This window comes from Aspergillus piperis, assembly GCF_003184755.1.
Source record: "Aspergillus piperis CBS 112811 unplaced genomic scaffold BO85scaffold_14, whole genome shotgun sequence".
In the NCBI taxonomy this organism is placed as follows: Eukaryota; Fungi; Ascomycota; class Eurotiomycetes; order Eurotiales; family Aspergillaceae; genus Aspergillus; species Aspergillus piperis.
The window spans coordinates 831,790-854,627 of record NW_020291604.1 but is presented as its reverse complement, the minus strand read 5'-3'; the positions used below and the strand labels follow the sequence as shown (position 1 = coordinate 854,627).

General features: G+C 47.9%; 9 protein-coding genes across 9 annotated transcripts; 6 read left to right on the top strand and 3 right to left on the bottom strand.

Moving 5' to 3' along the window:
* Window positions 1-116: 116 nt before the first annotated feature.
* On the top strand, window positions 117-1,276 carry BO85DRAFT_498422 (RTA1 domain-containing protein; the record flags this gene model as incomplete). Its single annotated transcript, XM_025664034.1, has 4 exons — window positions 117-352; window positions 403-495; window positions 546-722; window positions 765-1,276. The coding sequence occupies exons 1-4, from the start codon at window positions 133-135 to the stop codon at window positions 1,274-1,276; spliced, it is 1,002 nt and encodes a 333-aa protein (XP_025513904.1). The 5' UTR covers window positions 117-132.
* Window positions 1,277-1,388: 112 nt separating this feature from the next.
* On the bottom strand, window positions 1,389-2,918 carry BO85DRAFT_424912 (Zn(II)2Cys6 transcription factor; the record flags this gene model as incomplete). Its single annotated transcript, XM_025658062.1, has 2 exons — window positions 1,389-2,711; window positions 2,779-2,918. Coding segments are annotated over 2 exons (1,463 nt in total), but the record flags the coding sequence as incomplete, so codon positions are not given.
* Window positions 2,919-4,439: 1,521 nt separating this feature from the next.
* Window positions 4,440-6,056, bottom strand: BO85DRAFT_461063 (uncharacterized protein; the record flags this gene model as incomplete). The annotated part of the gene is made up of 5 exons (XM_025661759.1): window positions 4,440-4,826; window positions 4,909-5,289; window positions 5,354-5,588; window positions 5,644-5,749; window positions 5,822-6,056. 5 exons carry the CDS (start codon window positions 6,054-6,056, stop codon window positions 4,440-4,442), a joined length of 1,344 nt encoding a protein of 447 aa, XP_025513902.1.
* A 1,921-nt stretch (window positions 6,057-7,977) lies between these two features.
* On the top strand, window positions 7,978-9,900 carry BO85DRAFT_375843 (uncharacterized protein; the record flags this gene model as incomplete). The annotated part of the gene is made up of 3 exons (XM_025656191.1): window positions 7,978-8,360; window positions 8,424-8,835; window positions 9,715-9,900. The coding sequence occupies 3 exons, from the start codon at window positions 7,978-7,980 to the stop codon at window positions 9,898-9,900; spliced, it is 981 nt and encodes a 326-aa protein (XP_025513901.1).
* A 1,292-nt stretch (window positions 9,901-11,192) lies between these two features.
* Window positions 11,193-13,597, top strand: BO85DRAFT_498407 (uncharacterized protein; the record flags this gene model as incomplete). The annotated part of the gene is made up of 6 exons (XM_025664033.1): window positions 11,193-11,478; window positions 11,547-12,386; window positions 12,463-12,735; window positions 12,793-13,206; window positions 13,256-13,494; window positions 13,547-13,597. 6 exons carry the CDS (start codon window positions 11,193-11,195, stop codon window positions 13,595-13,597), a joined length of 2,103 nt encoding a protein of 700 aa, XP_025513900.1.
* Window positions 13,598-15,070: 1,473 nt separating this feature from the next.
* BO85DRAFT_376177 (cytochrome P450) lies at window positions 15,071-16,935 on the top strand (the record flags this gene model as incomplete). Its single annotated transcript, XM_025656212.1, has 5 exons — window positions 15,071-15,982; window positions 16,040-16,161; window positions 16,217-16,515; window positions 16,574-16,675; window positions 16,736-16,935. The coding sequence occupies 5 exons, from the start codon at window positions 15,071-15,073 to the stop codon at window positions 16,933-16,935; spliced, it is 1,635 nt and encodes a 544-aa protein (XP_025513899.1).
* A 1,122-nt stretch (window positions 16,936-18,057) lies between these two features.
* Window positions 18,058-18,983, top strand: BO85DRAFT_376292 (NAD(P)-binding protein; the record flags this gene model as incomplete). The annotated part of the gene is made up of 2 exons (XM_025656218.1): window positions 18,058-18,220; window positions 18,286-18,983. 2 exons carry the CDS (start codon window positions 18,058-18,060, stop codon window positions 18,981-18,983), a joined length of 861 nt encoding a protein of 286 aa, XP_025513898.1.
* A 433-nt stretch (window positions 18,984-19,416) lies between these two features.
* BO85DRAFT_424909 (uncharacterized protein) lies at window positions 19,417-20,591 on the bottom strand. The gene is made up of 3 exons (XM_025658061.1): window positions 20,107-20,591; window positions 19,823-20,051; window positions 19,417-19,762 (listed from the first exon to the last, which is right to left on the bottom strand). The coding sequence occupies exons 1-3, from the start codon at window positions 20,475-20,477 to the stop codon at window positions 19,571-19,573; spliced, it is 792 nt and encodes a 263-aa protein (XP_025513897.1). The 5' UTR covers window positions 20,478-20,591; the 3' UTR covers window positions 19,417-19,570.
* A 524-nt stretch (window positions 20,592-21,115) lies between these two features.
* Window positions 21,116-22,791, top strand: BO85DRAFT_451199 (uncharacterized protein). Its single transcript, XM_025660535.1, has 2 exons — window positions 21,116-22,222; window positions 22,294-22,791. The coding sequence occupies exons 1-2, from the start codon at window positions 21,327-21,329 to the stop codon at window positions 22,508-22,510; spliced, it is 1,113 nt and encodes a 370-aa protein (XP_025513896.1). The 5' UTR covers window positions 21,116-21,326; the 3' UTR covers window positions 22,511-22,791.
* The last annotated feature ends 47 nt before the right edge of the window (window positions 22,792-22,838 follow it).

Here is a 22,838-nt window from a genome sequence, read left to right as displayed (position 1 = left end):
GAATACTATGATTGACTTCTTTATAAGAATCGCCAGTGTTCATCACTGAATTATGCAGCTCGCTTAGCTTTACGAACCAACTCCAATTGAACTACTAAGTTACGTTAACTTGTCGCCTCCTCTCCTACAATAATGAGTGCATCAGGCCATGGGAGTTCAGAAACACAGACATACGGCAGCGACACATGCCATGCCTATGTTGATGGCGTCTCTACTTCATACGGCTATGTGCCCTCGCTCGCCGCAGCCTCTACCTTTGTAGTCCTCTTCGGCGCTTCGATGCTAGGCCATGCCATCCAAATGGTGTGGTTTCGAACTTGGTGGTGCTCCGTGTTTTCACTAGGATGCTTAGGTCTTTCGACAATCACAAAGCCTGTTCTATTTATGCTAACTGAAACGCAGTCGAAATTCTCGGTTGGGCAGCCCGAATCTGGTCTGCTAAATGTCCCTATGCTCAGACACCATATCTCATGCAAATTACCACCCTTATCATAGGTGCGATACCCCATTTCAGGTACTGGTACAAATCTAACATCCGTCGACAGCACCAACATTCTTCACCGCAGGAATCTACGTCCTGCTAGCCCGCTTCATCCGCATATTTGGCCCCCAATCGTCCATCCTTTCTCCTAAGCTCTACCTCTGGATATTTTGCACCTGCGACATCATCTCGTTAGTCGTCCAGGCAGCAGGCGGTGGAATGGCTTCATCAGGAGCTGGCGGTGGGGGTTCGAGCTCCAGTACCAGCTCGGTGAGCGCCAGAGACTCCTCCTCCTCCTCGTCCCAGTCAACCGGAACACATATCATGGTCGGCGGCATCATCTTCCAACTTGTGGCTATAACAGTCTTCGTTGCACTTGGAGCTGATTTTGCTTGGCGCGTGTTCTGCCGCGAAGTGCCCTGCCGCCGGGGTAATGCGCACATGCCTGTAGTGATCGCTTTATTCTCGGCCATGGTTTTCTCGGTTTTGTTGATATATATCCGAAGTATCTATCGGACCATCGAACTGCTACATGGCTGGACGAGCTCAACGATGCGGAATGAGAAATTGTTAATTGGGTTGGATGGGGCGATGATGGTGCCGGCTGTTATTATTTTCAATCTGTTCCATCCGGGGCAACTGCTGCGGAAAATTGAAATGCGGGCGAACTCGGTACCTATGGTTAGTGAGCAGACACTAGTCTTGGAGGACTTGGAGGTAGACAGTTGTGGAGATAAGTTAGGATTGCTGGGAACGGAGCATGATTCGGCGAACAACGGATCTCGGTATAATTGATGCCGTGATGATTAGGTCTGGCGTCTTTTATGAAAGGACCCAATATTGGGAGGTTTTCGTGTTGGAAACAAATTGATTCAATGCTTAATTTGGGGGTGGCTGATTTATATCATTATTCTTCTTCCGCTGCATAGAATGTACTACCTGCATCCTTGCGCATTCCAATCTGCTTCATCGGCCATTGTAGCCACCGACGATCATCTTGACCCAAGCATTCCTCAATACCCCCCATGATATGCTCCGCCCAGCCCCGAGCATACCACACTCCGTCATGTAATTTCATAAGCACGAGAAAGTAAGCCAGCAGTATCAATGCTACCGGGTCTTTGTTCTGAAAGGCATCCAGTGCAGGTTCGAAGCAACAAATCCAATCATATATAATCATCGCCAACCTGCCAGTATTATTCTCTCCCCAATCTTGCTTTTCCCCATGCCTGTCATCGAGCACGCGCTCCAACATAGCAATGGCATTAATATAACAGTCGCTCAGTTCCCGGGCATTCAGTTCTCCGCGCTGTTGGCCATGCAGAGGAATCCGCTCCCTCAAGGCCTGTAACAATCCCCGGTAATTTATTTCTGACGCCATGCCTCCTTGATCAACTCGAGATGAGCCACTTTTGTCCCCCCGAGGCTTGATATCACCAGACATTCCAGAAAGTGTTTTCACTCCTTTCACCAAAGAAGGCCACTGTACCATGCTTTCATGATCAGTGCCAATCGAAAAGAACAGATAGTCACCCGGTCGCGGACCCCGAGCCATAGGCAGAAAACACAAAATGGTGGCCCCCGCCCACACTGCCGCAATGTTGTTGGGGCTAACATGAGCGAGAAGAGACAATAGTTCACTTAGCCCTTTTGCAGAGTGATGCTCTGCTCTGTTTACTAGCCAGGAATCATTTGCTCCGGGATTCGGAAATGTGTTGTCGGTGTCGACTGTGTCGACCTTGGCCTTGTGCAGCCCAGCTAGCGCCAGGATCAGATGTAGGATGAAGGGATGCGAGATTGCCATTTTGGGAGCTTCATCACGCCAGAAGTGAAGGCTGCCGTCATCTTCGGCGAGTGTGTAACAGGTTGAGGTTAGGTAGTGGTGGTGAAGGGTGAAGTCATGAAAGTCAAATGTTGTAGGGGCGGGGATGGGTTGGAAAGAGGATGGCGAGGGAGTTGACCGACTGGATGATGAAGACGGGGAATATTGAGCGCTAGTTGAAGTTGGGGTAACTGATCTGGCAATAGAGTCAGGACTTGGGGTTTTCGGTGGGCTTTGATAGAGAGATGGGACGAAGATCCAGTTGATGAGGCGGTCCGGCTTTGCTGGTAATGTAGACTGGGAGGCTCTTGCTGACAGCGGTTGCCTGTCTAGCCCGGTTGAAGCAGAGTAATCACAATTGACTGAGTGGTTCTTGCAATTAGAGCATTGTGGTCGTAATTCATCGCACTGAATTGGCCGTTAACATTGCGCTTCTTCAGATAAGCATACAGGATCGGGAGGTGGGGCGGAAAACCTTAATGTGTCGTCTTTTGCAGTTGCGGCAGCCTGACCGCGACTTCTGGTGTGACCGACGCGAGGCCTTACGCTGGTCCAGCCTGCTGATTGCCATTGATGCGGGATTGTTCTGTGCCACTGCCATCCAGTTGAACATGGAGCTGGTTTGGATGGGAAAATGTCTCGAGGGAACATCTCAGGCAACCCTGGAGCCTGGAGGGGCCGCGCCAGCCTGGTGGCTGTGCCAGTGGGTCAAACTTGGCTAATCTGATGACCCACACTTTGGCCGGGGTAACATCTTGGGTGCATTGTAGAACCTGGATGGTTACATGATGACCACGATATAGTCACTTATCATTATGGTAATCTTAGCGCTTGATAGCAGCAAGATGTGAATGGCGGTTGTCACGAGACCTGAAGCCACTTCATGATTCTCTCTCAGTCTCTGTTTCCTCCTTCTGGCATATCCCTCGAGCCACTTGATCAATTATATATCTGATCGATTATAAGTGTAATGGGTTTAAAAACTAGTTGGACATATTATATTTCATTGAAAATCATTGTTATTAGGAATCCTATCAAACTCTATATTTTTCTTACCAATTTTAATACTCGATGGTATTTAACGAGAAACTTCTAGTTATCTCAAACACAATTAATGACTGAATCTAGTGCTCGAAAGATTCTGCTCTCTTCTAGATGTCTTATTATATTTATATTGTATTATGAGATCAATAAATATTCTCAAAAATGCTCAGGCTTGCTTACAGAATTTACTAAAAACCCTAGTTGGATACCTGTATCATCGTTATTACTATACACCAGTAATATTATCGTAAACATAATAGCAAAAACAGTTATGAGAGTTTATTCGAAAGATGAGGAGGCGGCGTCCAGGGCCTTAGATTACAGAGTAATTTCAGAAATTAGACTCCTGCACAAGTTTCCGGTTTTGTCCGGTGCTTGCTTCAACCCCTTGGCATGAGCAGTATGAATTGCTTACAACACACGACCAACTGTACGCGCTCAACCCGTGCAACATGTTCAACGGCAACTACAATCGAACCCATAGACCGGAAAGTGCTAAAAGCACTGGTCTCACTAGCGCTATTGTAGCTCTTACATGGCTCCTTCCAGCAGGTTAAGGAATCCCATGGATACCTAATTCTCCCATCTAGTGAGATAGCGGCGAGAGTTGAATAGTTCCTATTTACTTCAGGACTCTAGAAGTTCTACTTCACTTGTCCTAGCATGATCATTGAGACCGGGCAATGAAGAGCGCCCGCGGAAACCAGATCGCTAAGTCTTCTTATGGCTACCGGGACTGGAGAGATACCGAGAGATAAGGACACACGCCACACACCTTCCTGTGGCGCCAAGGCTAGGACTAGATTTGGAGTCAATCTCGCAAATGAATGGATCGTGTACAACGTCGTCACCATGGTTATGTAGCCGTTTTCGCACGACCTGGGGGCTCGTGAGGCAGCGGCATTATAATCAAGCTCGTACAACAGACAAGGATGTGCCGATCACCTTCAACAGAATACCTAAACCCACATGTAGCTTCGAGGGGCTTGAAGGCTGGGAGTTGCAGAGGAGGAAGAGGGCATGACACATGTTGGTGTCACAAGCTTGTGTCTTCGGAATTGCGGAAAGGATGAAAACCTTGAGTCAAATTCTTCAATTGGAAAGCTGATTTGCCCAACTGTTGAATTCGTTTTTGGGAACCCCACGGTGTACCTGTCGTACTCCTGTCAAACCACCCTTTCCACCCTCCCCGCCTCCCAGGATATAAGAACGCACGTGGTCCTGAGAAAACGCTATGCTCCTCAGGTTCCGACATCTCTTCAAGTAGTCATCTTTGTTGTGTGCGCTCACATTCCCGAACAATTTGCGTTCAAGCATCGCTTCCGGTATCTTGACAGCATCGAATACACATGACTCAACATTAGTAGGGTCAGTATCGCGGAGAACAACACAAGGTCCGCTGATGCGTACGACGGGGTCTGGAACTTTGAACCCATCCGGGTACCTCGCTTTCAGCTCTCTTGGGCTTCGGACGAAGACCTCTATCAGGGCGGACAAGTAGTCCTGCTGGAGCAGTGGAACGGGGTCTCCTTCATTTATTATGCTCAGGAATATTCCTGACTGGAATGGGTCGCGGCTTGGCGGGCGGATGGGGATAGTAGCGATCGGTGGGGTGCCAAATACAATGCAATGAACCCGTCGGAAATCTGTTCATAGAGTTTGAAATGTTAGCAAGGTGCTTTGCGAGAGATTTGCAGGAACTGAGGGTAATCAGAGGCTCACTAGGTACTACGGTTGCGATGGTACGACTCGATGACTTTGAGGCTGCCATGGCATAGAACAGCTGTGCCATCCCACCACCAGCAGAATGGCCCGTGAAAAGGAGATCCATATCTCCTGGTGCCCCCACTGCCGCACGAACTTCTTCGGCAAGTCGCGCTTGCATCGCTTCGGCAACAGCGAGATACCCCTTATGATATCCGGCTTCTGGTTCTCCAATGCTCTGGCGGAATAGTCAGCGTGAGGATACAATCTTGAATATAGCGCATGGAGGATGATCGTTCTACCTGGGAAGGGGTTATTGGCTCGCCATTTCCATTCACCATCCAGTCCATTACGCTGGTTGATCCGCGAACTGCCACAACTAGCACAGAGTCCACTACAGTCCCGAGAATTCTCTTTGAGTCTCCCCTGGGCGTCAGCTCAAAGACCGGGGAGTCGGGAGGCAATTCGGGTGATTCAAAGTAAGCATTAACTGACTTCTCGGCTGCTAGTTCAATAAGTCGCCATGTGTCGTCAGTCCTACAGTATGGCGGATTAGCTGATGAGCTGCTGCGAAAGATATCACATATCATACGTTTGAAATGGTTCCGTGTTGTCTGTTTTCTCGACTTTGTGAATTGGTAGCTTTTCAAGCTTGATACGGTATTCATCCGAGATGCATTCTTGTGTGAAGGTCATTGCTGTTGAACGGAGTCAGCCGCTGATTGAGCTTTTAACCAGGCTAACATGTGATCATCTGAGGGAGTACCCACGGTCGGCAGTTGCGAGAACTGTTTCCAGAAAATTCGAAGCCTCCGCGGCAGCCCTTGATGTACCGGTCAAGTGCTGGGAAGAGGGAGCACTACTCGAGCTCTGTATCCCCGCGCTGGATGTAGCAGCCACTCTGGCTGTTTTAACAACCGGGCGCTTGGTTAACAAGAGTTTCGCTCCGAATCGTCTGAGGGCATTTCCAGCCTTCCCGTCTTTCGGTGTATCTCTTCTTGTCATGGTTGAGGCGTTTGCGATTGAGAAGTACGCTTGCTTGTCCGTGTCAAAGTCATTGTAGGTGCGCGGAGTATAAATAAGACTGACCCGCTGGTATAGAAAAAACTATACCCCGTGGGCAGACAGGGTTAGGGTTAAAAGTGAAACCCACTGTTTCCTAACCTATTCAACCTTGTACTGCCAACTCATTGCACAATCGGAAGCCTTGCAACAGCCTTATAACAGTACGTGTACGTCTGAGTCTAGTGTCAACGAAGCCCTTCGAAACCTCTTGGGAAGTTTGGGCAGTCCAAATCTGAAGTATCTTAGCCCAAAGATGTATGGATGCCCACGCCCCACCAACTTGGTATAACCAAACGCTGCCCACATTGAGCGGGTCTGATTCCGCAGCCAGCGTGCAGCCCGAGTGGGTGGCTGGTTGAGGTCGGGTCGCCAACAGCCGGACCCACATATACACAACAAATCAATAGACACTGAATCGGTCGATATTGGATGCCTCGTTTGATTACGATTCCCCGAAGCTGTCTCGGAATGACCGAAAGCTGCCTACCCAAGCCCAAGTTTGGGGGTGGTTCTGCACCCGTCGACACTTGCTTCCAGTCTTTTATGTGATGATATATAGCGGTCCCATCATGTTTACCGGTAATGGGGCCCTCATGACCTGTGAGCACGCAAATCCAAACCCCAAGAACAATCCAACAGACTCTTCAGCGCCCTTCTTCTCTGTCAACACAGATCCACTATACCACTTCACCTGTAGCAGAATGGAGGGTGCCCCTCAGAAACGAAATACGAAACACGGAATTCCTGCAACACCCAAGACCATCGTAAAAGAACTCAGGAGGCTTTATTGGGTTGCCGTACGGGATGAAGTTCAGAACATGATCAGATTCTACTGCGAGATGAAAAAGGCCGCTTATCAACCTCATGTCCCTCCCAGATTGGAATGTGATAACTTCGAGAAGATGTTCAATATCTGGGGTAAGTACCGCGGTTCCTGACGTACCTATACTGCTTTAGGTGTGACCGTTCTTGCAGTTGGTAGTCAACCCAACTTCGACAAGGCCGCTGGTTCAAGCCTCTACCACGAGACCTTGCAAAGAGCCCAAGGTGAGTAGTATGAACCCAGTGTCACATGCCAACCTTTAACATACAACAGAGCACCTGAATGAGCTGGAGAGCAATGATCACCGCTATGCACGCCTTATCCTGCAGTCCTCAAGTGAGTGAGAGTGTAGCAACATTTATGGAAACGCACCCTAACCAAAAAGGCTTTCTGGATATTGACATTCTTTACGAACCTACTCAACTATCTCAAGACTACCTAAATATGCAACCAAACCTCCCCAATGGTAGGTAAACGAAGGCTCCCATGCTCTTCACAACAACCATCTCACCAGCTACTCTCAGTCAAGTGTGCCATAACGAACGACGCAAATACCACCAGAGTAATGAGACCAAGGCTCTACGGAATCTCGTGTAGTGCATGCGGTCAACTCATCCAATCGAAGGTTTACTACGAGTGTATGCATGACTGCGAGCCTTACATCCGGTACGAGTATGAGTATACCAAGCATGAGTGGCAGGAACGCAGGTTCGACACAGCCTCCATGAACTCCACGCCACGTCTTCGGTATTTTTGTGCGCCATGTAAGAACAGAGTTGAGGTCTGTCAGCCAGGCCACCATCTCGGTCTGGTACACTATGAAGATCCAGATATTCCTGGTCAGCATTGAGTATTCTCTGACAATACCCCTGGCTTATTACTAACTTGAGAATATTTGCACGTATAGCTATCATAGAGCTACGGGCTCAACTGAACAAGTACATAAATATGAATGAACATGAGATATTAGAAGACGAGATAGAGAGTGAAGATGAGAACGACATGGAAGACGAGAGTGAGAGTGAGAACGAGAGCGAGATGGAAAACGAGTGCGAAAGTGAAGACGAAAGTGAGAGGGAAGACGAAAGTGAGAGGGAAGACGAAAGTGAGAGGGAAGACGAAAGTGAGAGGGAAGACGAAAGTGAGAGGGAAGATGAAAGTGGGAGGAGGGAAAAGGACCACGCAAAGGGAAATTACACGGGGAAGAAGCAGAAACAGGATACAAATCTTCCAACCGCTTCTAAGTTCTCCTGGCGAGAAAGACTGGCTATGAAAATACTCAAGGAAGCAGAGACGAAGGGATCCATATCCCAATTTCTGCGTACTTGGGCACTGATGCTCAAAGGAAACCTAGCCCCCGCTGGAAACTTCCATCTGTCGTTCATGTTTGGGCCTCTAATATTCGAGTCCGGGCTGAAAAGGTGAGTGAATTCCCCAATTCGTTGCATTCGATTGGGCTGCCATCCTGTCTAATAAATCGCAAGAATCAATCATGGCATGCGCGTATCTCCCAGAATGCCACCATCTTTACTCTCCCAAACCATCGGCAAAGCGCAGAAAGTGTCATGTCCATTCTTCTACCGGCACAAGGAAACCAAGCGACTGGAATTTCAGTACAAGAAGATAAAGATCAAGCAACGGCCCTTGCTTGCCTGCGTTAAGCGTGTATATGGCGGCGCATTCTCGGGCTATCCCGAGTCTGCCCGCCTTCGACAGGCCAGAGTTATTGACACCTTTGTGAAAGAGGCAAATGCCTTTGGAAGTATCGCAATGACGAAGATGGCGCAGGTCAGAGCGAATCTACTCAGCAAGGCCGCGGGCAGGGTGAACCGCGCCCTCAAAGAATGCTTGGGAGGGGAGGTCAACAAACATCTGGATCGGATTGTTAGGATACTTGTTGAAAAACAGATGCGGAAAGGCTGGAATATGTGGACAAACAGCTGCCAGTGGCTTGTCATGCGGCTGCTGAGCGGCGAAAATTTTGACTCTATTATCCCCCGGTTTCCAGACAACGTGGCAGGTAACAAGGTCCACTACGAAGAATCAGAAGAAGCAAGATTTCGTTGGCCACGGTACCTCCTAAGCTTCGGACCAAATATTGAGGGATTCAATCAGAGTTTCTACCAACCCAAGAGCATGATCACTGACTTTTGCCAAAGCCGACCGACCATTGACTACGACCTCATCGAGCACATATCTTTGCGCTTGACAGAATCAGCATCACCACACAATCTGCCTACATCATGGGTCCACCTTTCCCTTCTTGTAGACAAGGTCACAGACAGGATTGAAGACACGCTGGCGGCCCAGCATCCAAAGGCTACTACTACTACCTTCGCCATCCCGATGGATGCACTCTGGGCGATGCCGGGCGAGACCTTGTCCATGCTTCAATTTCATCTTCTTCGCCAGCCTTCCAAGTACCATGATATGTCCGATAAATATTGTCTGACCCAGACCGAGTGGTCCAAGAATCGCTTCCTCGTCCTGGAAATGCTCGACACGTTTGCTTCACTGGCAGGGGCATTGGGCGCCACTCTTGTGAATCTCTTGTCTCGAGACCACCAGCTCCTCTCCCAGGTTACTATCCCCAATGCTCGAGTTTTCGGAAACATCCTCGCCGACGAACAGGTGCGCATAATCCGCCTCTCATCCCGATGGATCGCATACGACATCACCAACCGAGTGCCCAGCGCCATGGGCCAAGCCAGGAGACTCCGGCAACAATTACAGAAAGCTGCAGGGGAACTGGGGGACCCGGTTCATGGGGAGGAGGTGCTTTCCACTCTAGTAGATATTTTTCTCACTCCGTTAGCGCTTGTAGGGGGGAGACGAGTGGCGGAAAACCTAGGTCAGATTTTTAGGTTTCATCATAATGGGCCTTGGATCACACTGAACGGGTTTGAGCACACGCTTGTTTGTCCACTATTTCTCAAGAAAGCAAAGACTGTGCGGGGCTGACAGGGAGCCTTTATATTTTTGCCTGTTGTATCTTTTCGGAGAACTTTTTTTGATTGACGCATCAGCTCTAACACAAAATTTTCAAAAAGTCCCGTTAACCGAACTTACCTTTCCCATTGTCTCCCAGCCGGTCAGGGATTGGGCCAACATCTCTGCTGCTGCCCGATTGTGCCTCCACATGGTATCTGTATATGCATAGCTAAGCCTTCTCACCTTCTCTATTAGGAAGAGTATGCGGGTCACCCAGGTGTCCGTGCTCATTGATGAGGGAAAGCAATTTACCCCATACTACGGCCGTGATATGCGGCCATCGGACAAAAAGAATTTGTGGGCCCTATAGTCATATATGAGATATATATTAAAATGTACAGAGGCATCACTTTATCTGCTAATTACTATGTTTCTCATATAAACTAGGGCTTTGGATGATAGAATATACAGACAGTGAACGGACTGAGAAGTGGTTCTAGTTTCCGCCCGATGGCCACTAATCATTGCCCCACTCCTCCACCCTTCAATGCTATCTCAAGTGGCAGTGTAGGCCTCGAGCCAAATACATTGCTGGCGTTGAATGAAGAAGCAAAGAAGTAGTTTGATAAGATTCCGGTCTAAGGTGTTGTTGTGTTGATTGGGAGACTGTTCCTTCAACGTAATGCCCAGATGAGTACTTTCAGTATGAAACGGTGGTATCTTTTCTCCCTACATTTAACTGAACGGCCGGAATAAATGCTCTCACCCCCTGAAGCCGTCCTGTTTAGGATCATTCTCCCCCGACTGCCCTTTGGACGTAGAAGTAAAGGATGCTCGGATAACCGGGGGTGGACACAAGGCTCAGAATAGAGTGGCAGGTAAGCACTAGCCGAGAAATTAGCGAATCAGGCCTGCACGAGCCCCATAACTAGAGCAGGCTGGAGGCAAGGAGGATTTAAATGCTTTTCTTGCGGGCTCTTCTCTCGTGTTCACTCGACCGTGACGTAGTGATTATATTGGCGATTGTGATCCCCCAAAGCCTTCTTTCCTAATCATTGCTCGAGACTCTACCCTATTGTCAACACTCATTCCATTGGGCACTGGCTTTCGACAGGAAAGTGTGTCTGTTTGAAGAAGAACTACACGAAGAAAGTAGTACCAGACGTCAATTATCGAACAAGACGTGAGCTTACCCCCGGAAATGGACAGGCGACGAAACATTCCTTTTCTGCGAGTTTTCATCGCGGCTTTTCACAAGGCAAAAAATCCTATTGATTAGCCCTTCTGAGGAGCTGAGGAAGAGTGCAATACAGCTGCAAAGTATGCAGGTTTCCAAGAAAGATATTGCAGTACTATCGCCGCAAATGGGATGTGACCCGACCCAATTCTGGACGATTAGCCCGGGTAGCGATAAAGACCCGAATTTAGTCGCTCGCCACCAGATCGATAGCCTCAGAATTCAGTGCCAAACAATCAAGCGGGACTTTTCGCGTGCAATTGAAGTTATCAGAGACCCACATCGCGCCACCCCCGAAATTATGGACTATCTGAAACATTCCGTGAGAAATTCTCGGTTTTTCCATGCATTTTCGGAAATCAGTATCGAGAGTAAGCTTGACTTGGAGCTTCATTACCAGAACAAGAACGAACCACAAATGACTGCTTTGGAGGATTAGGTCTCGGGAAAAGGCCTGGAGACCTGACATACACAGTTCTCTCGCAATATCTGGAAATCGGAGAACAAGCCCAGGTATCACGTAGGAAACAATTGATAGAGTGGGGATCTAACATTCGGGATCATTACACAGAGAGATTGGCCTTATGGTTGAAAGTCCACGATACGTGTCAACGAAATTTAGCGCACAAGATCAGCGAACATTCCATGCGCAGCTCATCAACTCTGGATGCACGGATATTCCTCTTTGGTGCACAGAACATCCCATCCTGCCTGCCAGACCTATCGTGCTTGGAAGCCGATATTGAAGTGGGGCAAGGAGCAAATGAAATCGACGAAGCATGCTTACTGGCTATTCTAACGCAATCTACAAAGAGACTCATGCTGATTAAGGAAGACCCAAAAAAGTTACTGGATTGCATCCATCCCAACAATATTGAAGACCTCGTGCTGGATTCAAGTTGGCAGACTTTGTGGGACAGATTGGTGGCAGGAGGCTTCATTGTCATTAAGACACTTACGAAAAACGTTGACCTAGACGACGGCCAAACAGACGAGGAACCTGAAGTTGAAGAGGCTTCATCCCAACTAGACCCCTTACAGGACAGTGAGGCATTGAAATCATTGCAGAAAATGGTCGGCCTGGATGATGTGAAGGAGCGAGTACGCCAGTTGCACAGACAGGCAAAGATGAAGGCTCAGCGAATGAGCATCGGTCAACCCATTCGAACTATTTCATTGGATGGGACCCTCAAGGGCCCCCTTGGGACCGGTAAAACTACGTTTGCCACCCTATATGGCCGCATCTTAAACGACATAGGATTGCTGCCTAGAGACGATAGTAAGCACCTAACAACCCATATCCACTGCCCTCAAGAAGAAAGTAAAATATGTGCTAATGGATGTTGATGATGGAGTAATCCGCGAAACTGAGTCCGGGCTGATCGGTAAGGATATCGGAGAGACGGCGGAACGGGTTCAAAACGCCATTCATGAAGCCGAAGGGAATGTCCTGATCAATGACGATGCCTATACCCTGTGGGGCGGAGGGAAGAACCCGAATCCGCTCCACAAAGCAGCTATTGACACCTTGGTAAACTGTGTCTCGGAAAGTCGGACATCATCTCAGTGTATTCTGCTCGTTGTTTATGAGTATGAACTAAGAGAGATGTTTCGTCATGTCAATCCCGGTCTGTCTAGCACATTTCCAATGTAATCTTCGTTTCGGTTCAAAGAATATTCCTTAGCGCATCTGGATCAGATTATGAATTTTCGCAAGAAAGAGGTTCGGGTTTCCTGCTTTCCTGAGGCAAGCGAGGTAGCAATAGAGATGATACGACAAGCCTTGGTATCCCCTCGCTTTGCCAACGCTCGTCACGTTGAGCAAATTGTGGTAAATGCACAATTATCTTGCCAAAGACGCTATCTGTCCGACTCCAGTATGGATCCAACAGTTTTGACTGTGGAAGACTTCTCCAAAGTCTGGAACCGGGTTCTCGATGTGGAAGAGGAATACCGAAAGCTTTCCTCCAGTGTAACAGGCTGCGGCTCCTTTGTTGAACAGCTATTAGACGACATACGAATCGCCAATCCAACTATCATAGGGAACCTCGACTCCAGAGAACGAATCCCGGTCATTTATATCTTCCGAGGAGCACCAGGTATGCAATCTGCATCATGAAGACCACGTCAGGTGTAAATAGCCTACAGGTACTAGTAAAGCTTCGACTGCACGGCGAATGGGCGAGATATTTCATCACATGAGATTTTTCGCTACCCCTGAAGTCATAGAATACTCTGTCGCCGATCTCGTTGGGGAGTATTCAGGCGACACAGGGCTTAAGGTCCTTGACCTATTTGACCGGGCCTTGGGGAAGGTCTTACTCCTAGACAAAGTTCATCTCCTTGTTGAGAACGATCAATCATTGAAAGAAGTAGTGGGAGAGCTAGTGGGTGCTATGACAAACCCACGGTTTGAGCATAATATGTTCATAATTCTAGCTGGGTATGGCCAGGGAATGGATTCACTGCTGTCCTCTAATCCAGGTCTAAATGTTGAATCAAACGTGTCATGGCATTTGACAGTTTGCTTGGGGGGCAGGCAGTAAATTGCTTGTTCAAACACTCAAAGTTAAAAGTTTCCTGGACATGTCGCTGATTGGGAAGCCGGATTATGAAGCACGCCAAGAACTGTGCGATCTTTTCACATCGTTGTCTCAGATCGAGGGATAGGAGGATGCTCAGGACGTTCATACGATCAGTGAGGAAATTGTCTGGAAGGTCTATTGGGTTCAAGTGCGCCTTATGAGCCCTTTGCCGTAATCCTCGATGGTATATACGAAGCGCTGCGCGATATGAGTCAGCATCGTGGTCCTCATTCTTCTGTTTCGACGCCTCCCTTCCTAGAATAGATATCACATTTTCCCTAGGTGGCTTGAATATGACTGACTCTTTAGTATACTTGCGCATTTTAAATCCACAATGCTGTATACCATCTCCTGACACCTCCTTCTATTTTCCTAGTTTGACTTATCTTCAAGTCAATGTGCAGTCGAACAATCAGCCGCCCATACAAGCCATGTGAATGATGTCTCTAGACAGCACGTCCCTCATGGGTTTCATCGTACTCAAACGCAAGGAAGAGTTGGGAAATGGATTAATTCAACAAGCATGATAAAGTGCAATTGGGTGCACTGTCTACACCCTAAAGATGCATAAATACTCATGAAACAATACATTTTTGCATAACCACACTTTCTCTCCCTCCGGCGATAACTAGTGCCATATTCCTCTTTGTACTAATGCCTTAGCATGGGATCTACTCGTCACACTAGAGAGCCTGCCAACGAGGTGAAAAGAATCCACGAAACACAGTATCTCGATACAGCACCACGGTTGAGGATCACCAGCTTGCTTAAGCCATCAAATGCAAGCTACAGGGCCGCGTGGGAGAATGTTATTCATGACCTCACAGTGCTCTACCACTCATTCCGATGGTTCCGCTTAACCCAAAGTTTAACTATTTCACAAACCTGATTACTGGATTGCTACTTCGCTCGATCATACCCAACTATGACTTTCTTTATTAGAGGATATTTTCCAAGAACATCGACTAATTTCCTGTCCCCAGTTGTAAATCTTGCGCGAGATCTATACGCATGAAATACCTCGGAGAAAGGGGTGGCTTCTAATTTACTTGAATAGTCATCCATTCGATCAAAACGGCAAAAATATAACATGCAAAACTTAAAGAAAATGAAGGCAACCTTATTTTATTTTATTTTTTTTTCTGTGAATTGGATTGGACTGTAAGTAATTTGATGGAAAGCGTGTGGATTTCGGCTGCCTCGGGTAGGCCGGGTCCCATTCATACAACGTCAGCTGCGTCATTTACCCTCCCAATACTCCCCACACTCCCCAACATCTCCGACCCCACCAAACAATTAGTTGTCAGAGAACATAGGTATTAAAGCGAGAAAGTAGCAATGGCGGATGATTACAACGAACTCATTCCAAGAAAACACTATGATGTCGGGGTCTTACCTCGTCCTTTTTGCAGCTGGGGCGGTCTCCTACCATGTCTACTTCAGAAATCGAGAGAATCACCTCAGAATTGTCCTCTACCTTCAAATATTTGCAACGACATTGATAGCAGAGGTGCTGTTTTTCCAGCATCGATATGGGCTAAATGTTACTGCTGCCTTCACTCAAGCAGCCCGCATTCAGGGCAGCATGCTCGGCGGTTACTACATCAGCATTCTCATATATCGCGTATTCTTCCATCCCCTCAACGCCTTTCCAGGCCCCTTCGGCTGTAGGATCACCAGTCTCTTTCTCCCAGTTATTTTCCGACACAGCGACGCATTTCGGCAGGTGCAGAGGCTACATCAGCAGTATGGTCCGTTCGTTCGTCTTCGACCCAACTACCTGTCTATTGCGCACTCCAAGGCTGTAAATGTAATATATGGACCGGGATCCAGGTGTACTAAAGCAGATTGGTACGACATTAGCTATCCCATGGTATCGCTACAAACTATGCGTGACAAGAAAGCCCACGAAGAGCGACGCCGCGTTTGGAGTGCCGCATTTGGGGATAAGGCAGTGCGCGGCTACGAAGAGCGATTGCGTCGCTACCTAAACTACCTGGTAGATTACTTCAGCTCACAGGCTACAGCTGGTAAGCCTGTCAACATCACCAAATGGTTTGAGCTATATAGCTACGACTTCATGGGTGACCTCACCTTCGGAAAGTCGTTCGGCATGCTCGAAGCACAGGAGAACCACTGGGCTATACACTTACTCAAACAGGCAATGATCCCTCTCGGCCTGTATTTGCCCACTTGGTTCTTCCGTGTTGTCACCTCTATTCCAGGGTTGTCGCGGGCTTGGCAGCGGTTGTTTGACTTTTGTGGCGAGAGGATGATGGAGCGAATCAAGGTTTGCTCCCCACGAATATGTCAGCTTCCAGCTTCATCCCATTCTGACAAGACGTAGACTCCAGCGGAGATTCCTGACATTGCTTCAGTTCTTGTGGCGCCGATCAAGGGCCAGCAGCCCTCACGAGAGCAATGGGAACTATTACGAGGAGACGCACAGTTGGTTATACTAGCTGGCAGGTTAGGAAAGCACGATAGGTCTTGTGAATGATCGAGAGCCCTGACAAATTGGCAGTGATACGACAGCTACCATCCTCGTGGCCGCAATATATCAATTAGTACAGCATCCAGAGCAGTTGCAGCGACTTCGTGATGAAGTTTCCCCGTACATAACAGATCCGTCGCATGAGGTCTTACATGAAAAGATAGCCAACTTACCACATCTCAACGCAATCATCAACGAGACTTTGCGGCTCCACCCGCCAGCCGCGGTTTCGTTACAAAGGAAGACTCCACCAGAAGGAATCACCATCGAGGGGGTCTACATCCCGGGTAACATGACGGTTATGTGCCCGCAGTATGTGCTAGGCCGTGGTAGGTCCGAGTCCTCGCGCACATTTCATACATAGGGCTAATTGCGTATTTGCTATAGATGAAGAGGTCTATGAGCGTTCGAAGGAGTTCTATCCCGAGCGCTGGTATCTACACCCAGAGATGGTGAAGCAGAGAGCCGCTTTTGCCCCGTTTTCGCTAGGTTAGGCGAGCCAGATCTCTTTACCCCTAGGGCCACCGATGCTGACCAACACCTCATTAGGCCCGTATGGGTGCATTGGCAAACCCCTGGCTTTGCTGACCCTCCGTAACACTTTAGTACGGCTGGTCACGATGTTTGATTTCGAGTTCGCGCCGGGAGAGGATGGGACAGCCTTTGAGGGGAAGGCGAAAGATCGGTTCACAATGGGTTATGGAGATTTGCAGATTCTCTTCCGGAAGAGAAGCGACATAGGATCATAAGTGAATACTGATTGAGCTCCATCTTGAGTTGTGAAGTTACCTGTGCGAAGAAAGGTTTGGAGCCTATCAGGTACATTCAGCCCAGAATGGTATATGTGAGCTTGCACTGGAAATTCCCATTAGCTACTTAATGGTTACATTCCGCAGTTCTAGTATTACTTGATTTAGGTCACGCGGTATGACGCATGAATGTTCCCATCCAGGAACCTGAAGTTAAGGTTTGCCGCCTCCCCTGATAGTCATACAATGATGTAATGAGGCGTTCATCCATGGAATACCAAGCAGCAGAGGAAGGGGTGGAAGAGAACGATCAACTAATATTAATACAGACTTTTGAGAACAAATTCGAACGGCAAATCTTCTGTTTAAAGGGGTGCTGTGAGAGCGATTACCGTTAGATGCTCATCGATTTCCCATCTTGTTCACACTATAGTTTTACCCAACCGCGGAGATGTAATCCTGAAATTGACCGCCGTAAGGCTAGAGGAAGTAAAGTCAAAACACTATTAGTACTGCAGCCATCATTTTGTCACAATATGTAGGATTTTGTAGCCGAGGGGTTATCGCTGCTTCGGAAACATATCATGTCCCACTACTATCCTAGCACACGTAGTATGAAGATCATATTTCCGTTATCCTTGTCACGCAGGATCTTGTGCTTAGAATGTTATATTTTACCATTATAATTACCGAGCATGTAACAGCGAAGTCATCTTCCCAGCTCATATCTTGGAAGTGTCAGCTGCCCAGCCCTTGCGTCGATGATGACGGAAGCTTGACATATGTACAAATACATCCTTGGCGCATGAGCTTCAAAACATCATTTTCCCCCGGCTCGGAAGGACCAATGTCTTCTACTAGAATGGATATCTTAGCTATTCACTTTTTTTTCATCCATTGGGCTAGAAGATACATATTCTCCATTGCCGGACGAAAAGACTTGGTAGATCACATATAAAGGGGGAGGCTCGCCGGGTTAGGATTAGTAGAGCCAAGATGTTATCGCAACAGGTCAGAGCAGCACTGCTTTATTCTCATCTTTCTACGTTTGGCATTTCAAGCCTGAGATTACCGGTTAGAAAACCCTTGTGTTGCAGCGCAATATCGAACTTCAAACGGTCTATGGCCGGACAGGCCCACGTGAAAGAAAGGCTGCCTCGAAGTGAGAAGTCTCATGAGCGATTCAGAGAGTTCTCACTTGCTGGGAAAGTATTTGCTGTGACAGGTGGTGCAAGGGGGTTAGGGTTGTCAATGGCCGAGGCATTGGTCGAAGCTGGCGGACGAGGTGAGCCGTTTGTTCTCTTCACTCTTACTTGTTGGGTGCCCATAACTCATATCAACGATATACAGTATACTGTCTTGACCGACTTCCCAAACCAGACGACGAATTCCACGCCGCAGAAGCACGTGCAAATCCAGACTATGGAGGCTCTTCGCACTATAGGCGCATGGACGTCACCGACGACGCAAACACGGAAGCGGTGATGGCCGATATCGCAACACAAAACAACCGCCTAGATGGCCTTGTTGCAGCTGCAGGAATAAACTATGTTGCTAGTGCGATCGATCACACGCCTAAGAATATTGACGACGTGATCCACATCAATTATACGGGCGTCTTCCGCAGCGCTGTTTCAGCTGCCAAAGCAATGCTGGCTATGAAGTGCCACGGCTCCATTCTCCTTGTGGCAAGTATGAGCGGCATCATCGCCAACAAGGGTATGGAGTCTGCCGTTTATAATTCGTCCAAGGCGGCAGTTATCCAGCTCACGCGGAGTCTGGCTATGGAGTGGTCTGAGGTCAAGGAAGACGGCACGGGCGGGATTCGTGTGAACTGTCTCTGTCCTGGGCATATTGAGACGCCAATGGCAAAGATGGTTATGGAGAAGGATCCGGATACTCAAGATCTGTGGACGTCTGAGAATATGATGAAGAGGCTAGCGAGGCCGGAGGAGTTTAGAGGAATCACTCTGTTGCTTATGAGCGATGCTTCGAGCTTCATGACTGGTAGTACTGTAGTTGTCGATGGTGGGCATACAGCTTGGTGAAGGCTTGACTAGATAGAAGTGCTTACCTTATACTCTGTTTTAGATCATTGCCATAAGAGTATATTACCTTTCACTTTCAAAGAAGTGCAGTGCCCCCGTGCAGGTCGACCCTCGGCGGCGTTTACTGATGCCCGACTGACAAGAGGGATCTTTCTTCTCAATGACTCCAAGGAGGTGTGTATATGTATTTGTGGTCAGGCCAGCATTGCGGGAAGGTAGTAATCGATGTCAAGTAGTGGATGGGGCTTCATCTATCCGTTCTCCTCAACAATAAGACTTCAATACTACATTAACAGCGAAAGCATCGACTCCGAGGTGTTCAGGCAAGGCGCATCCGCGGCCATTCTATGCTTTGCCATACCGCTTTCACTTACCCGGATCAGATGGCATTGATCTAGAGACTAAAATTATGTCCGCTGGCAAGAATAGATTTAGAGAGCTTGAAAATGGATTGCTATGCTAGGGCTACAGATCACACCAAGAAGAAGATTAAGCACAATAACTATGAAGAACTGTTTCACTTGCATACCAATCATCAAACCATGAAAACACCATAATTCAACATCTTGCATCATCTGAACGGCGCATCAAGTTCGGACTGCCCGTTTTGATGTATCGCCGATGGGATATCCAAGGAACCATTGCGCAAATGTTTTAAACCCTTCCATGTTCAAATATTGGAAATCATAGGGTTCGGTGCGGCGTACTACCAGCTCCTGTCCATCAAAGTATGCCTCAATGACGCGTGGACGCCGTCGGTTCAGCGAAAACAGTAGAACCTGGCATCATGATTAGTTTTTCATTTTATTTGAAGACGAGGCAGAAAAGGATAGTATTACCGGTGCAATCATATCATTTACAAAGATCTTCTGCTTCAGTTGGCCCAGCATAATGCGGATGACAGTTAACACCTCCCCACGGAGGAGGTAGTTGTCATCAGAGTCGAGGTTGTTGTGCATGATGCACTTGATATGCGGCCTTGAGGATTCTAAAACATGCCAGATCGCCAGCGATCCGAATTTAGGGTCGAAAGTTCGGTGGAGGTCTCCGAAATCATAATCTCCCACCCTGGCGGGACGGGATAATCAGCCGGGAAACCCAGTTAAAGGATTTTAAGACTTACTGCTTGCACGACCACGTCCGCCAAACCTCAGGATATTTGACCAGTAGCTTGTGGACATACGCGTCAAGGTAAAGGTAGATAGACCATCCCCATTCGCCTGGTGACAGCGTAGAAGACGTGTTGTACTCGTGGTCGACATACTCCGCCGTAGGTTCCGGCATGTTTTCTGGTACGAAGGGGGTGAAAAACTTGGGTGCGCGAGCATCTTGAGCATTGAGACTCAGCGGTAATGCTCGGACTTTGTACCGTTTCATGATACCCTGATCAAGAACATGGGTGTCTGTCTCTCTGAGTAATTTGATATCCCTTTCCATGAGGGCCAGGGCCTTGCGGAGATTGTAACGGTCTCTTGGCTCGGTGGCGCGATTCATGGTGATGAAATTAGACGATGACAGCGCAGTGCAGTGAGAAGTAAAATATCGGACTCAGCGCAAATGAGTGGAATATCTGGCTTACATTTAGAAGAAGACCACTTTATAGTTTCGTTCGCGATCGACTAGTGGGGAAAGTAGGTCTTCCCCTTCGCGCCGTTGCGGCCGCCGGGGGCACAACTCGGGTTGTTCCCGTGACATGCCCGTGACCGGCTGTGACCAATCGGGAACGTTTCAGCTAACCCGGTCCATCCAACATGTAACAAAATACCTGGTCTGTTGTAAGACAACGATCTTTCTTGGTCTTCGAATTATATTGCTAAATGACATTATTATTGGTCCATGAACGCGGATCATGCTGTAGTTAGCATCTGCCAGCGGTACTAACCCTGGGTCAATGGTTCATTCGCCCGGTAAGCGCTCAATAACGGCCCTGTCGTGGACTGGATGGGTGCCTACGTAACCCCTCAGCGTCAAAGTAACTCTCACAGAGCACTCTTTACGAATCATAGTGAAAGAGTATACTATTAATACATGCGCTCCGACAACTAATGTCACATATTGAAGACATACATGATCCTTTGCTTTAAATTGACAAGATCTGCCTGCCACGTACCACCTTTCAGCGCTTCAAGAATAACAATATCAGGGCGTAGTACATACATGCTGCTCATTTGCTGGACATTGGTCATATTACAGAATGATAAAGCAGCTGTCACTACTAAACATAAAAGGCTCCATATCCATGTATCCCCGTCAGGATCACCAACAAACCGAACGCCTACCATCAAGCCTCCTTCTTTAATCCTGCGTACTACGTACCACTTACTCTTGTTCTATTCCGTCACCATGGCCGACGCAAGAAAGGTCATTCCTCAGTCTCCTGAAGAATGGTTGAAGGAAGTCAAGCACCTGGATCTTGATAAAGTCACGATCCATGACGCGCCGCTCAAGTCGGCTTCGCGTGCAGAATTCGAGCAATTCCTCCTTCTCCGAGTCGTCTGGAAGCGCTATGATTCATCCAAATTCCTGAGGCGCGTCGACTTGAGCCAAGCTCTACCAGATGCCCGCACCAGATTAAAAGGTCTCGGGTCCTGGGCCAATTACAAAAACAGCTTTACCGGTCCAGTTCAGCAAGGAACGTTTGCATTGGCACGCCATTACCAACTGCAAGTAACGAGGACCGATCAGGACAGCCCGACTGGTAGTGGTGTTCAATTCACACCCGTAGCCCATCGGACGCGCTCGAAGCAGCAAACGAGCCAGCCTCCAGCCCAACCAGACTTCACGAAATCGCCTCCTACCAATCCAGATCCTAACTTTGATACTGCCCTACTTGATGACGAGTCTGATTCAATGTCAGTTGTCTCCTCACCACTGGTCCGCACTCCATGGAGCCCTATACGTCCGGAAGATGAATTTCTGTATCCCCCGACAAAGGATGAACAGATCGTCAATACTGCACTCCTGACATTCCTCGATTCTCTCACATTGCATTTCGATCTCTCCGTTGGTTGGTCGATACATCGTATGGCTTTTAAAGCAACATTTACCAACATGGAATTCCAGGCCAGGACAGACGGTTATCTCGCAGACAGCAAGGGGGACATTAAAGCCATCGTCGAGATCAAGCCAGTCATCAGAAACAATAAGGAAACGCAGATTCGTATACAGGAAAGTCACCAAATTGTTGCGAACTTATTGGCAGACTACACATCTCCCCATGTGCAGCGCCGGAATAAACCGTGAGTGAATAGATATACAAGGTCCTGATTATATTATGGATGGTTCAAGCTTACTGTTGATATCATATTAGCCATCGCCTCATCATATCGCAGGATAGGCACGAGATCTATATATCCGTGGCTGAGTATGACGATAATTACATTGACTATCTCCAGACTGGGCAGACTCGCAACAATCCATTCCTAGTCATGCATCAGTACGGCCCTTGGGACACTCTTAACCCTGATGCAATGGACGATCTTGGTCCGATCATACTAGCATTCACAGCCATTGCCCAGACCTACTAGGCATTTTGTATTCATCCACCAGCAATTTCCAATGAATACCTGTTTCATGTTATTTAGTAGCCGTTGAGTGCTGGCAACAGCTAGGCCGTTTTCATTGTCTCTATTTCTGAGACTATTCTGCAGTTTGCCTTTCCTTTTATTGCTTCTATTACTTCTACTTGTGTATCTGCTGCGATTTCTGGAATCATCATTGCCTATTCTAGTAGCTTGCATGTTCAATATCTTTCCCTGCCTCTCTCTCTCTCTCTATATATATACATGTGTGTGTGTGTGTGTGTGTGTGTGTGTGTGTGTGTCTCCCAAACTTGCTGTTTCAACCGTGTAGTAG